Raw genomic sequence first — 14,121 nt, 5'->3', positions numbered from 1 at the left:
ATAGGGTTTTCTATGCTGTCATCTTTATGGGGGCAGATCGCCAGGTCTTTTCTCCCATGGAGCCTCTGGGTTGGTTCGAACCGCAAACCTTTCAGTTAGCAGCCGAGAGCTTAACCCTTGCGCCGCCAGGGCTCCTCATAATCCATTACTATCCTTATTTGGAGCCTAGTGGCACAGTGGTTAAGAAACTGGCTGCTAACCAAAACATCAGCAGTCTGAATCCACCAGCCTCTCCTGGGAAACCCTACGGGACAGCTCTACTCTGTCCTATAGTGTCACTATGAGTCAGAATCAACTCGACAGCAATGAGTTTATCATTACTTATTTTGATGCTGAAATTATCCTACATTTGACTGACGGCAGCTCCTTCAAAATGGCTCTGGGTCCTTTTGATGTGTTCTTATCATTCTTTGAGCACTTCCTTGCTTTCTGGCTCTTCTTGCAGTTCCTTGTCCCAGTCTTATACTGGAGTGCTGCTGCTCCCTGGCCTTCTCAGTGGACAAAGCTAAGGAATATATATGTACGTGTACACACACACAGATTTACATCTATATTTATTTCCATATCTATCTATCTATAAAACTCCCATCAATACCTACACAGATACTTCCAATTCCAATTTATGCCACAAGGTGCATTGTAGTTTTTCCCTTTTGTGGTGTAAGGCTTAAAATTAAGGCCCAATATTATGTGCTGTCTTGATTCTGAAACTAGGAGGGAATGAAAGGCCCTAACCACTCTGTTCCCACCATACAACCCTCCTTATTGACGGGACCAGGCACAGTTCCTGTTTATCCCTGTGTATATCAGCATACATGTATAATAACAATTCTAAATTTGTTTGTACCTCTAAAAAAAAAAGATGCAAAAATTAACAAAATCACTTTTATAATGAAAGACTAACACCTTTTTCTTAGTATAATAGAGCAGGTAACAAATGGACTAAATTTTTGGAGAATACCATTAGAAAGCTTGATCTAATGGACATAACAAAGAAAAATGAGCCTAACAATAAACTTCCTCAAGTACATATAAAAATGCTACAAAATTTTACCACATACTGGGTCAAAACAAGCATAAATAAATATCCAAGAATCAAGAAACATGCTCTCTGGCCACAGTACAGTTCAGTGAAAAATCAAAAAAGTAAAAATAATTTTAGTCTATGTATTTGGAAATTTTGAAAACTTTTTCAAATAATTCATAGGCCAAAGAATAAATCATAATGAAAATTTAAAAATATTCAGAAGTAAATGGTAATGAAAATAAAACACTGAAATTTGTGGAAGGCATTGCTGCGCTTAAGGGGAAATTTATAGTTTGAAAGGTATAAACCAGGTGTCATCCAGTCAATTCCAATTCATGGCGAACCCATGTGTGTCAGAGTAGAACTGTGCTCCATAGGGTTTTCAATGGCTGATTTCAGAAGTAGATTGCCAGGTCTTTCTTCCAAGGCACCTCTGGGTACTTGAACCTCCAACCTTCTGGATAGCAGCCAAGCGCGTTAAACATTTGCACCACAAAAGGATTAAAATTAGAAGAAAAGTTTAGCAAAGTTTCCAGATAAAAGATAAAAAACATAAAAGCAATTGTTTTTCTATACCTAGCAACAGTTTAAAACTGCAACTTTAAAAAGACACTTGAGTGATGTCATGGAAAATAGAATAGGGTGCTCAAAGAATCCAGTCTCTCCACTGAAACAACCATAAACTGGTAAAGATAGAATCAACATTTTCTGGAATCTAATCCAAAACTTACATCAAGGACTGCTTGATGAAGAAAGGGGCAGCTGATTTTTTGGTAAGAGACCATTTTTGCTCACCTGCCTACCATCTCCCAGTCCCCATGAAGTAGCAGCCATGAGGATGGCAGCCCACATTTGTGGTCCAGTTTGCTGGTACCAGGCACTAATATAGACTTTGCTCTTAAAGCCCTGTAGTTGTACATTTTGATCTGTCTTGTGGTTCCCCGAGGGACTGGTACAGAGGCAGACCTTTATTTTGAACCTCCTTCCCCTTAGGCTAGAACAGTGTCTGTCAAAAGATTTAAAGATACACGCTGCCCATTTCTGCCTGATGCAAGGGACAGAGGACAGGGCAAACAGCAGACAGACCCAATAAAGCCCAGGAAGGTGGAAGCATAAGCGCTTAGAAGAGGGAATAAGGCCTCTTATATGGAGGAAGAGAGTGCAACGTGCATGCCCAGAACCAGATGCATGTTCAGAAAGACATGAGAGACCCTAAGTTTACACTTCTAGTGGATCTGCAGACTCCATGCAAGCAGAAGGTGAAGGCAAAGGCAGAGCTACAGACAACCTGGCTCAGTACTGAAGGAGTGCTCCAGCTCAGACCTAAGCTGCAAAGACTGCAAGAGTAGTATTTTCCCCCTCTTTTTGACTTCAGGTGTTTAAGGAATGCTCTGTCAGGTCACTGGCTGACAACTGAGATAACAAAATAGCAACTTCAGTGATCACCCATGACAAAGAATACAGAATTTGCAAAAAGAATCTGGAAAAGTCACTAAATAAACACATGACTGCAGCCCCCAACAATCAGTAACAGCAAACTCTGGGGAATGGGGAGAATCTGGTAAGGGTCTAGTACCCAGAATATATAAAGAACTCTTACAACTCAACAACAAAGAGACAAACAACTCAATTTAAAAACCAGGCAAAGGATTTGAATAGAAATTTCTCCAAAGAAGATGTACAAATGGCCAACAAGCATGTGAAAAGATGCTTAACATCATTAGTCATTAGGAAAATGCAAATCAAAATCACAGTGAGGTACTACTTCCCACTCACTAGGATTACTATAATTAAAAAAAAAGAAGGAAGAAAAATAACAAGTTTTGGCAAGGATGTACAGAAACTGGAACCCTCATACACTGCTGGTGGGAATGTAAAATGGTTCAGCCACTATGGAAAACAGTTGGACAGTTCCTCAAAAAGTTAAACATTGAATTAGCATATGACCCAGCAATTCTACTCTCAGGTAAATAGCCAAAAGAAGTGAAAACTAGTACTGAAACTTACATGTACGCACATGTTAAAAGTAGCACTAATCACAATAGCCAAAAAGTGGAAATAGCCCAAATGCTCATCAACAGACGAATGGATAAACAAATTGTGGTATGTGCATACACCAAACCTGTTGCCACTGAGTAGATTCCGACTCATAGCAACCCTACAGGATAGAGTAGACTGCCCCGTAGGGTTTCCAAGGCTATAATCTTTAAGGAAACAGAGTAGCTGGTGGGTTTAAATAGCCTACCAATGGTTAGCAGCCCAATGCTTAACCACTGCACCACCAGGGCTCCTTAGATGCATACAATGAAATATTATTTAGCCATAAAAAAGGAATGAAGTACTGATACATGATACAACATGGATGAACCTTGAAAACATTAAAGAAGCCAGACACAAAAGGCCACATATCATATGATTCCATTAAATAAAATATTCAGAACAAATCTACAGAGACATAATGTACACTGGTGGTTGCCAAGGGCTGGAGGAGAAAAGGGAATTGGGAGCAACTGTTTAATGGGCATAGGGTTTCCTTTTGAGGTGATGAAAATATTCTGTAACTAGATAGAGGTGGCGGTGGAACACTAATTGCCACTAAGTATTCAAAATGGCACTGAACTATTAACTTTAAAATGGTTAATTTTATGTAATATGAAGGTCACCACCATGAAAAAAAACCACAAAAAAGATATCCTATGCAATAACAAAAAATATAAAGTACTCCTGACCAAACCTTATTAAAGATGTACACAAAATTTATGGAGAAAATCATGAATTTTTATTGAAAAATAAAATGGAGCCATACCATTTTTACAGATAGACTTTATTATAGACATAAATTCTGCCCAAATTGAAGTATAGATACACACAATGCTATCAAATTCTCTAAAGATTGTGTATGCATGTGTGCGTGCATGCGTGTGTGAGTGTGTGGGGGGAATTTAAAAGCTAATTTAAATTTACACAGAACTTAAGAGCTAATCTGAATTTATACAGAAGAGCAAAAGTCCAAGAACAACCAAGTTTGGAAAAAGAAAAATAATGGTAAGGAGGGGACTCAGTATAAGAGATATTAAGACTTTATAAAGTCATAATAATTAAAACAGTATGGTCCTGAGATAGGTAAACAGACCAAAAGAACAAAATAGAGAATCCAGGAAAAAAAAATACGTATATGAAAACTTGATATTATAGAGCTGTTCTTGCAGCCTAATGGGGAAACGGTGCTAAAACAATTAGATATCCAAATAGAAAATAAAATAAAAATATACCCAACCTCATAGTACCATAAAAATCAATTCAATATGGATTAAGGACCTAACTGTGAAAAGCAAAACTTTAAACCTTTGGAAGAAAACACAGCGGCATCTTTATGACTGTTAAGGTACAGAAAGATGTCTTCAATAAGACTCAAAAAGCAAGAACTACAAAAGATCTACATTAAATTTAAGATCTTTTGTTCATTAATAGACATCATGAAAAAATTAAATAGACGAGTTGAAAACTAGCAGATATTTACAACCTATATAACAAAGAGTATCCAAAATACATAAAGAACTTCTATAAATCAGTAAGACAGCAATTCAATTACATGGGCAAAAAAAATCAAAAGGTATTTCATAAACAGAAAAGACAAAAGGCACAAACATAAAGATGCTCAACCTCACTAGTAATCAGGGAAACGGAAATTAAAACCACAATGAGAAACATCATACCAACCAGACTGGTACAAAATATAGTCTAACAACTACAAGTGTTAGCAAGGTTATGCAGCAAACATAACTCTCCTACACTTTTTGGGGACAGTGCAAACTGGTACGAACGTTTGGAAAAGCAATTTGGCAATATCAAGTAAAGGCAAAAATGTACATACCCTATCACCTAGCAACTGTAATCTTAATATTCTAGAGCAGGGTCAGCAAACCATTTCTGTGAAAGGCCAGAGAGGAAATATTTTCAGCTTTACTAGCTCTGTCATAATACTCAACTCTGCTGTTGTACCGTGAAAGTAGCCATAGATAACATATAAATGGATAATCGTGGCAGTATTCCAATAAAATTTTATTTAAAAAAAAAAAATGGTGGCAACCCATTTCACTGTGGGCTGTAGTTCACCAATCTCTGACCTAGAAAAAGTTCCAAACGTGAAAAAAAAAAAAACACATACAAGAATGTTCCCAGCACCATTGTTGTTAATTATAAATAGCTGGAAACCTAAATATCCATTAAAAATAGAATCAATGGGCACCATGGTGGTATATTTGTACTATCCATAAATGAAAATGAACAAACCAGAGCTACAAGTAACAACGTGAAGGAATCACAAATACTGAACCAAAATAGCAAGACCCAAAAGAACATATAGTTAGATGTCAGTTATGTTATAAAAAACATGCAAAATGTTCTATACATTGTTTAGAGGTACAACCCAACATAATAAAATTACTAAACAAAATGTGTAAATAATAAACATGAAATTCAGGATTTAGGAGAGGAGTTGCCTCTTGTGGGGAGGAAAAAAGATCTGATAAGTACAGTTAGAGACCGGGGCTTCGATTACACTGGCAATTGTTAATTTTTTTAAGTTGGGTTATATATAGGTGTTTATTATTATCATTCTTTATACTTTATTTCTGAAATATTTCATGATATAGTTTAAAGATTCAAAAAAATAAGATTTTACCTATTTAAGGTAAAAGCTAATTAGAATTTAAGTTTCTTCCTTATCACTAAAATTATATCAATTCTGTGGCTGCAGAGATTATCTAATAATGATCAAAAGTAATAACTAACAAAAGTGGAAAATTTAGTATTTGATAAATAATAGTATTATGGCAAACAACTCTTTCAAAACATGTGATATGTGAGAAGTTAAAGATCCTCGGTCATAAAAAAATTGGAAATCATCAAACTAAAGTTAGAGGTTTAAATTCTATGATTCTAAGAGAAGTTTTCTTCAAATTTGCCTCCCCTGGCCAATCTAATTTTAAATGTAAGTTAATGAAAACTATCTGCCAAACCTAGAACCAATTTAGGTTAAGGTTGGCTTCTTCATAATTCTTTTGGCCTACTCACTGAAGTAAGTGCTCTGATCTTTAGCCAAATTAACAAACAAAAATTCTACTTTACATCTTTCTTTACAAATACTGTGGCAAACTCCCAGTAGTTAATCAGAGATCAGATTTTACTTGTTTCAGCAGTATGTTGTTATCTTTCTATTGGCTCTCTTGATAACAGTTCAATGGACTATGACACACAGTTAAGAAAAGTTGCACTTTGTTCACTATCTTCATGAAGCTATCAAAAGAAGGGATAATAACACTGTTTCAAATAAGTGAATCCAAAAAATCCCACATAAATGTTAAAGCATTAGAGTAAGTCCCTGGGTTATAAACATCAGACCTATGGACAACTCATACTTGCCCTTTAATGTTATATAAATTTGCCCTTACTGTGAACGACTGAACCAACCCCTACTCGAGACAAATTCATCATCACAATCACCTTCACTTTGCCGCACATGTAGCTTTTAAATCGTTGAAAAGGCTTAGAGCCTTTTCTTGCACTAACCCAAACCAAACCAAACCCACCGCCATTGAGTCAATTCCGACTCATAGAGAACCTATAAGACAGAGTAGAACTGTCCCATAGGATTTCCAAGGCTGTAAATCTTTATGGAAGCAGACTGGCACATATTTCTTCCATGGACCGGCTGGTGGGTTTGAACAAACAACCTTTCAAGGTTAGCAGCTGAGTACTTTAACTATGCACCAACACGGTCCCTTTCTTGCACTAAAGTAAGGCTAAATAAGAACTGTACACACCTGTTCTGACTTACCTACAAATTCGACTTAAAGACACACTTACGAACTAATCTTGTTCATAACCTAGGGACTGCCTGTATTTCTTTAAAGGTAAACACAATAAAAGAACAGTAAATCTATACATGTGAATATACACTGGGAAAATAAGTCTGTACTATAATTTATGTCAAGAAGTGATGAAAATAAAAAAAATGACTTTAATAAAGATACACTCATATATTGTCATTTCATGCTGTGTTCATCAAATCCCCTATCTTCTGTCAAAAATAAGTCATTTTTTAAAATTTCAGATAAATTAGTTTTTCCTTTGTAAATCTGGGAGGGCTACGCAAGCACTCAAAAGACCCTAGAAGGCAAGTTTAACGTTAACTGAATAAATCAAGAAGTGTTCAGGCAGGCAGAGAAAGAGTTCTTCAAAAATGAAAGTCAATTTATTTAATCTTTACACTCACAGAAATTAAACACAACTGGTTCTTGAGTAGCTACTCTGGCAAGGCACTGTGTGTGGTCAGCCCTAAGAAGATTGATTGTGAGTAAAGCAGTATCTTTACCCTCCAAGGATCTCAAGATTTAGCTGAGAGGCAGATACTATTACAGAGTGGTTTTCTCACAGTGAGATTTTTACAGGAATTCCACAAGGTCAAAACTATTTTCATAATAATTCTAAGATTTTATATGCCCTTCTCACTGTGTTGACATTTGCACTGATAGTACAAAGCAATGTTGAGTACAACTGCTGGTACCTTAGCAGGGAGTCAAGGGAGTGTCATCAAACTGAACTAATAGTCACTGTATTCTTCATAGTTCTTACAGTTTTAAAACAAAACAAATGCAAGCCGGTTTCAGTTAACACTGTCCTTGATGATGCAATAAAAATTTTATTAAATCTCAACCCACAAATACACATATTTTTAATACTCTATATGACAAAAAGAGGAGTACGAACTGCAGGCTTCTGTTGCATCCTGTGGCTGTCCAGAGGAAAGACGCTGATTGTCTGAATTATGAACTGAACTAGCCACATTTTTCATGAACCACCATTTTTACTTGAAAGACTGACAAACTGTTAATTAGATTTGGGAGTCTGGCATAAACACAATTTCTTGAAAATGAACAAAGTGAGCTTTTCACTTCAAGAAAAAAAACTGACAGTATTGTTGCCAATGATAAAATTGTAATTATTGCTTAACAATTTACATTTAGGAAAACTTGTATCTACTACAGTGAACTTAATAGCTCACCAATAAAAGACTTTTCCGATGAGATCAGTGATACTGACAAATTGATTTTTGATACTGTATAATGAAATGTGTCAGTATTTGGAAGATCTACTTAACTCACTGAACCATTATTTTCCAAATGATTAATGCACAATGTTACAAAATTACACGTGTAAAAGATTCACTCCCAGTGCAAGATAGACTAATACATCTTAAAGTAAAAGTACAAAAAGTTCAATGATACGGTTTCAGATTCCATTACAACTAACTTTCAGAAACTACCACTTTGGTATAGAATATTCAAAATTATCTGAAAAGACTAATAAAATATTCCTCCTTTTCCTACTACCTGTCTGTGTGAGGCATTTTCTTCATATACTTCAACCAAACAACACAGCATAACAGACTGAACACAGCAGATAGGAGGATCCAGCTGTTCTCTATTAAGCTACTCATTAAAAGAGATTTGCAAAAATGTAAAACAATGTCACTCTTCTCATCAATATTTCTAATTTTGGAAAAGAGTGATTTTTTCATTTAAAAATACATTAACATGTAACAACCTTATTATTTGTTTTAAAATTAATTAAAAAGTATTTTTAAATTTCTCACCTTTAGCTTCTCATATGGAAATACTGATACAGCCCACATAAATAAAAGCTCTTTGAGGTCTTCAATAATTTAAAAGTACAAAGGGTCCTGAGAGCAAAAAAATTGAGAACCACTGCTATAACCCAATGAGAACTACAAAAGAAACAAAATATGCTCAATTCCAAGAGAAACAGAAGCCTTCACAGAATAAAAGATGTTGACTTGGAGACTGTATGATAAGTATATTTTTGTTTGCATTTTCTTCCTTTTGGGGAAGAGGAGGAGGGCAGGAATCCACGAAAAAGGAATATTTCAGTGTGTCCTGGGAAAAGGTGAGTAGAATAATGTAGTCGCAATGTGAGTAACAGAACTGAATAGGGAAGCTGAAAGTGGACAGAAAAGAGCTTGGCCTTTGGATTACAAACTGAAAAGTTTAAGCTTATTTTATAGAAAACAAAGAATCATCCATGAATTCTGTACTGAAGTAAAATAATTTTTTTAATTGCATTTCTTGTGCCAAGACTTCAATATATTAGCATACTTTTGTTGTTAAACTTAACACGTTAGAAATCGGGTTTGGTTTATTCAAATTCTGAGGATGGAGTCCAAGGTTTAGCTGTGGTACAAAGCAAACTTTAATCAGGGCATTGAACCGGTTTGTTCTGGTTCAACCCCCCGCCCCCCTTCGCTGAGAATTTGCATTTCTAACAAGGTCCCAGGCAATGTTAACGAGGCTGGTTAGGGACCAATTCTGAGAATTGCTAGTAGAGCAGTGGTTCTTAAAATGTATTATACACAAGAATCACCTGGTGATTTGTTAAATGTAGATTCTGATTCAGTAGTATCTGGGATGAAAATGCAAATTCTCAGCAGGGGTTCAAACCAGAAGGAATCAATACAAAGCCCTGACTTTAACAACTGTCTGGAGTCTAAGGTTCTAAACTATACATCATAGGGGTATAAGTCTGATTTAAAAACCTTGTGTATATAAAAAACATACACACTCACACTTACCGTCATGCCCTCAACTTTATTAAAAAATGCTCATTTTAGTAACAGGGTTTATATATAACTTTTTTTAAAAATCAATTAACTAAGAGGAGTGTTTGTATTTTTTCAATCCTCACAGTCCAAATACGGCAAATTCATGCTGCTCCAAGTGTACTGCAAAATAAAAAGGACTCTAAATAGTTATTTGTGTCTAATCATCCTCTATATCTATTGCCTTGCTGCCTACTTCTAGTCGCCCTGCAGTCAATGATGTGATATATTTCTAGAATATACTGCAGTGCTTTCAGCTCTACCCTGCCTACACAAAAACAAAACAAATCCATAATAGGGACCTCTGGGATTGGATGGGAAACGCCTCCAGCAACAAGCCAACTGGATGGTTTATGAGTCAAATCAAATAATTTTTGGCAGAAAGCCAGGCAAATGGAAAATAAGCTTTGAAAGAAGCTCATCTATAACTCTATGACAATACCTTTTCAAAGCTGTTCTGTATTTGTCAAATCTTTGATACTTTTTTCTATGTCTCTATCTCTCTGCAGGAAATAAAACGTTATTATGCTACCAAAAACACGAGTTTTGTTTTGTTTTAAAGTAAGAAGAATATTATCTTTTCTGTTAAAAAAAAAAATGCATGCCATTTATTCACCGAAATAGATAAGCAACTTCAGTCCTGTAAGATAACATATATTGGGCACAGAAACATTGGCTGCTTTATAAAACACTTGAAATTTTAGGTGAAACTACAACTACAATCTGTCAGAGACGCGATACCGAATTTTTAGAAATAAAGGTCACTGTTTCTTCTTGGAGCCCTGGTGGCGCAGTAGTTAAGAGCTGGACTACTAACCAAAAAGGTCGGCAGTTTGAATCCACCTGCCACTTCTTGGAAACCCTATACGGCAGTTCTACTCTATCCTATACGGTCGCTACGAGTTGGAAGCGACTTGACGGCAAAGGGTTTGGTTTTGGTTTTGTTTCCTTTCAGCATATTAGTAATACCTTACCTTTTGCTACTTTGATGGACGTTTATAACTTGTAAATTCTTTTAACTCGGAACTGTTCAGAACTATCTGGGAGCAACTAGTTAAAGCAATTACAAAAAAAAAAAAGTACTTTTAAAAGGCCCTAGATGAATTTAACACACACCCCTCACATGGGGCTAGTTTTGAGGTAACAAGTTCCGCGCTTTTCTTTTTCATGTGCAGTATACGCATAAAAATCCCAGAAACATTTTATAGTCACCGCAACGAATTCTTTCCAAGACTTTAAACTGTTTGATTACCTTTCAGCCCTTCTAAATTAGCTTACACTTCACTCCGACTATCAGCCACCCTGGGTCAATCTGGAGAACTGACATCACCAGTAGGCGGCAACCGAGAGGGACAAGTCCTTCAAGAGCAAAATGACAGATTGTAGGGAGACACTCTAATTTTTGCCATCTCCCGCTTCCTTCGCGTAGCCCGGGTAGCAGCGTTGTCTTCGATTTACCTTTTGGAAAAAATCTGGCGCCAGGTTTCTACACTTTTCGCTAGCTGCCACCAAAGTGAAACAGCTTAAGGAGAAGACGGCTTCCCATTCATCCTTGGGGAGTGGAAATAAAGCGAGGACCAGTTGCAGGGAGACAGCAATCCTCTCTCTCCCAAGACCAGTTTGCTTGCCCGGATCTCCACCTTAAAAAGTGCCATTCGACCGAGAAGAATCTTCACTTTTATAAACGTACACTTTGAAAGCGCTCTCGAGTGCCGGGGGCCCACGCGATGCTGGCTGATGCTAAAAGCCCTGAACTGGCTGAAAAAGAGGCGGGCGCCAAACAAACCATGGAACTTACCCAGTTTCTTCCACATGGCGAGGTGACAAGCGAGAAAGCCTTTGCGGATGGCAGCGCAAACCTTCGCCGGCTCGGGCGAGGTGAAACCCTTCTGTTTCTTGATGAAACCCCACAAATGCTCCCGGGCAAACTGTGCCGCCTCCCGCCCGCCGTGCCCGTCGCACACTGCGAAAAAGGCCACCGAGGAACGGCGGCGGCAGCAGCGACTGGGATCCGGCGAAGCCCCGGTATCCGGGGGAGGATCGCGGGCTTCTCGGGCTGCCACCGCTGGGCCTTTCTCAGAGACTTCGCTGCCAGGGAGAGCCGATGGCGGTGGTAACGGCTGCGGAGGCGACGGCTGAGAGGGCGACCGCCGCGGCGAGGGCTTTTCTTCGGCCGTCGGCTCTGGCTCCACAACGATCTGAGTAACGTCCTCCATGTACTTCCTCCCGCCCTGGTCGGAGAAGACGCTCACTCCCAGCGAGTACAGCCCCGCCATGGTCGGCTGGCTGGGATCCCGTCCGTCCCACGCAGCCCGCCGAATCCGGCGGCGGCGGGAGACACAGTCGGCGCTTGCCGGCCAACTATTGTTTATCTTCGACGACGCCGAAAGGGGGAAGGGGCGGTCCCGGAGGTGGGGGGGTGGGTGGAGCGCGCGATGTCGGGACTTGTCCGCGAGAGCTGGGCCGGAGCGCTAAGGCGAGAGGAGCCGAGCAACTGCGCCTGCGCAATGCGCTTCCTCCGCCGGCCCGCGCCCACCACACAAATCAGGCGTTCTCCAGGGCTGTCGTCACTCAGCTCTCTGGACCGGACCAATTGGAATCGAGTTGGAGCGAACCCGCCCTCCGCCCACAACCCTCGCTCCTCCTTGCAACGGCTGCGCTCGCTTTTCCCACCGCGGGCTTTGGGCCCGCGCACAATCCTCATTAACTTCCCCTAACTGCGCGCTTTTACCCCGCCGGGTTTTCCGCAGATGCTGAACTGTTACAGGGTGACTTAGTCTGTCACCTTTCAGCTCAGCCCCTGGGATCGTCCCGCTGCTTGCCTGGAGAGGAAAACGGTGTAAGCTCGGGCTTCCCATGTATATGGAGAATCTAAGGTGGAAAGACCTTTCATTCCTATAAGTGAAATGGCGGGAAACCTTCCTTCGAAAGTCGTTTGTGAACTGGCTGGAAAAAGTGTGGCTGGCATCTTTGAGCTGGATTTGGGTGGGATATATTCTACTGGGAGCTGAAGAGGGAGGCAATCCAGTTTTGTTAAGAAAACCTGGGGAATTTCCACCATCAACTGCACAGTCTCATTTCACACAACTAACTAGATATGTCAGAGACTTAGGAGGGTTCTGTTTTAATCATTAGTAACAGATATTTTCAGCTTTTGTTAAACGTAGTATTTTTTCCGACTAGCCCTGGTACATTTTACTCCTGTGGTATCAGATAACATGAAAATTGCTTAGAAAAACTTCATACCAGCCAAGTGCGACAAGTGCTCTAACAATCTGGTTATCAATCTCCCCTCTTCGCTTCACAGATCACAATCAAAGCACTCAAACTTTTGCATGGATTTTGATAGATTAAAAATAAGCCTCAGAGTGGGCAGGTTAGTATGTTCTCAACAGCAAACGTTCCTGAAGTGAATCAGTTTTAAATTCACTTTTTTCAGTTCTTGGCCATTTCACCATCAAATCTCTTGTAGGCTCTTTCCTGTACAGCCTTTGAGATTTTCAAATGGAATGATACTACAGTCATGCACCGCATAACGTCTGTTCGGGCATAAATCCCGGTCCCGTAAGGTTATATGAGTTCAGAAAGATGGGAGAATGGGATGTAGCAGATTTAGTCATGCTGCACTTGACAATCACGACGATCCTCAAAAACAAAAAACTCTCCAAGCTGTTAAAGGATCTGCTCCACTGAAAGTTACAAGGCAAAGAAAATGCAAGAGGGACCTGTATTAGATATGGAGAAATTGCTAATGATGTGGATTACAGACCAAACACAAAAGCAATGCCTCTCAGCACCTTGCCCATCACTGCTAAGGCACCAAGCTTGTTCTAGATGCTTAAAAAAAAAAAAGACCAGACTACGATATCAAGTTTACTGTTAGCTCTGGGTGATCCAAGCACTTCGATGTTTTTCGCTGCATAACGTTGAGAGTGGTGGGTGAGTCTGCGAGTGTTGATGGGAAGGCAGCAGAAGAATCTGTTGAAATCTTAGATACACTAGTTGTAGAGGGAGGTTATTTGCCCTAGCAAAATTATTATATAGACAAAACCTTCTTATTCTGGAAGCAAATGTCTGAAAGGACCTTCATTCCTAATACGTTGCTTTAAAAAGTAAACGATGTTACTTTGATGACCCAAGCCATTGTCTTTTCAATCACCTCAGATGCATGCAAAAGCTGGACAATGAAAAAAGAAGACAGAAGAATTGATGCATCTGAATTGTGATGTTAGCAAAGAATATTAAATATACTGTGGACTGCCAAAAGAATGAACAAATCAGTCTTAGAAGAAATACAGCCAGAATGCTCTTTAGAAGCGAGGATGGTGAGACTTCAGCTCACTTAGTTCTGGTATTTTTATGGTTAAAATTTGTTTTTACATTCAAGTTTATCTGGAAGTATTTTGGCATGAACTGA

The 14,121-nt window shown here is 38.9% G+C and overlaps 1 protein-coding gene across 1 annotated transcript in view; it reads right to left on the bottom strand.

The window, feature by feature from the left end:
• PPM1D (protein phosphatase, Mg2+/Mn2+ dependent 1D) overlaps positions 1–12,221 on the bottom strand; it is a 43,800-nt gene extending 31,579 nt beyond the window's left edge. The window contains exon 1 of the mRNA XM_004377842.2: positions 11,503–12,221. Coding sequence (XP_004377899.1) covers positions 11,503–11,980 — 478 coding nt within the window. The 5' untranslated portion in view covers positions 11,981–12,221. The remainder of the gene's footprint in view (positions 1–11,502) is intronic.
• Positions 12,222–14,121: the final 1,900 nt, after the last annotated feature.

Source organism: Trichechus manatus, unplaced genomic scaffold, assembly GCF_000243295.1.
Source record: "Trichechus manatus latirostris isolate Lorelei unplaced genomic scaffold, TriManLat1.0 scaffold00054, whole genome shotgun sequence".
Classification (NCBI taxonomy): domain Eukaryota; kingdom Metazoa; phylum Chordata; class Mammalia; order Sirenia; family Trichechidae; genus Trichechus; species Trichechus manatus.
This window is presented reverse-complemented; position numbering and strand designations above follow the sequence as displayed.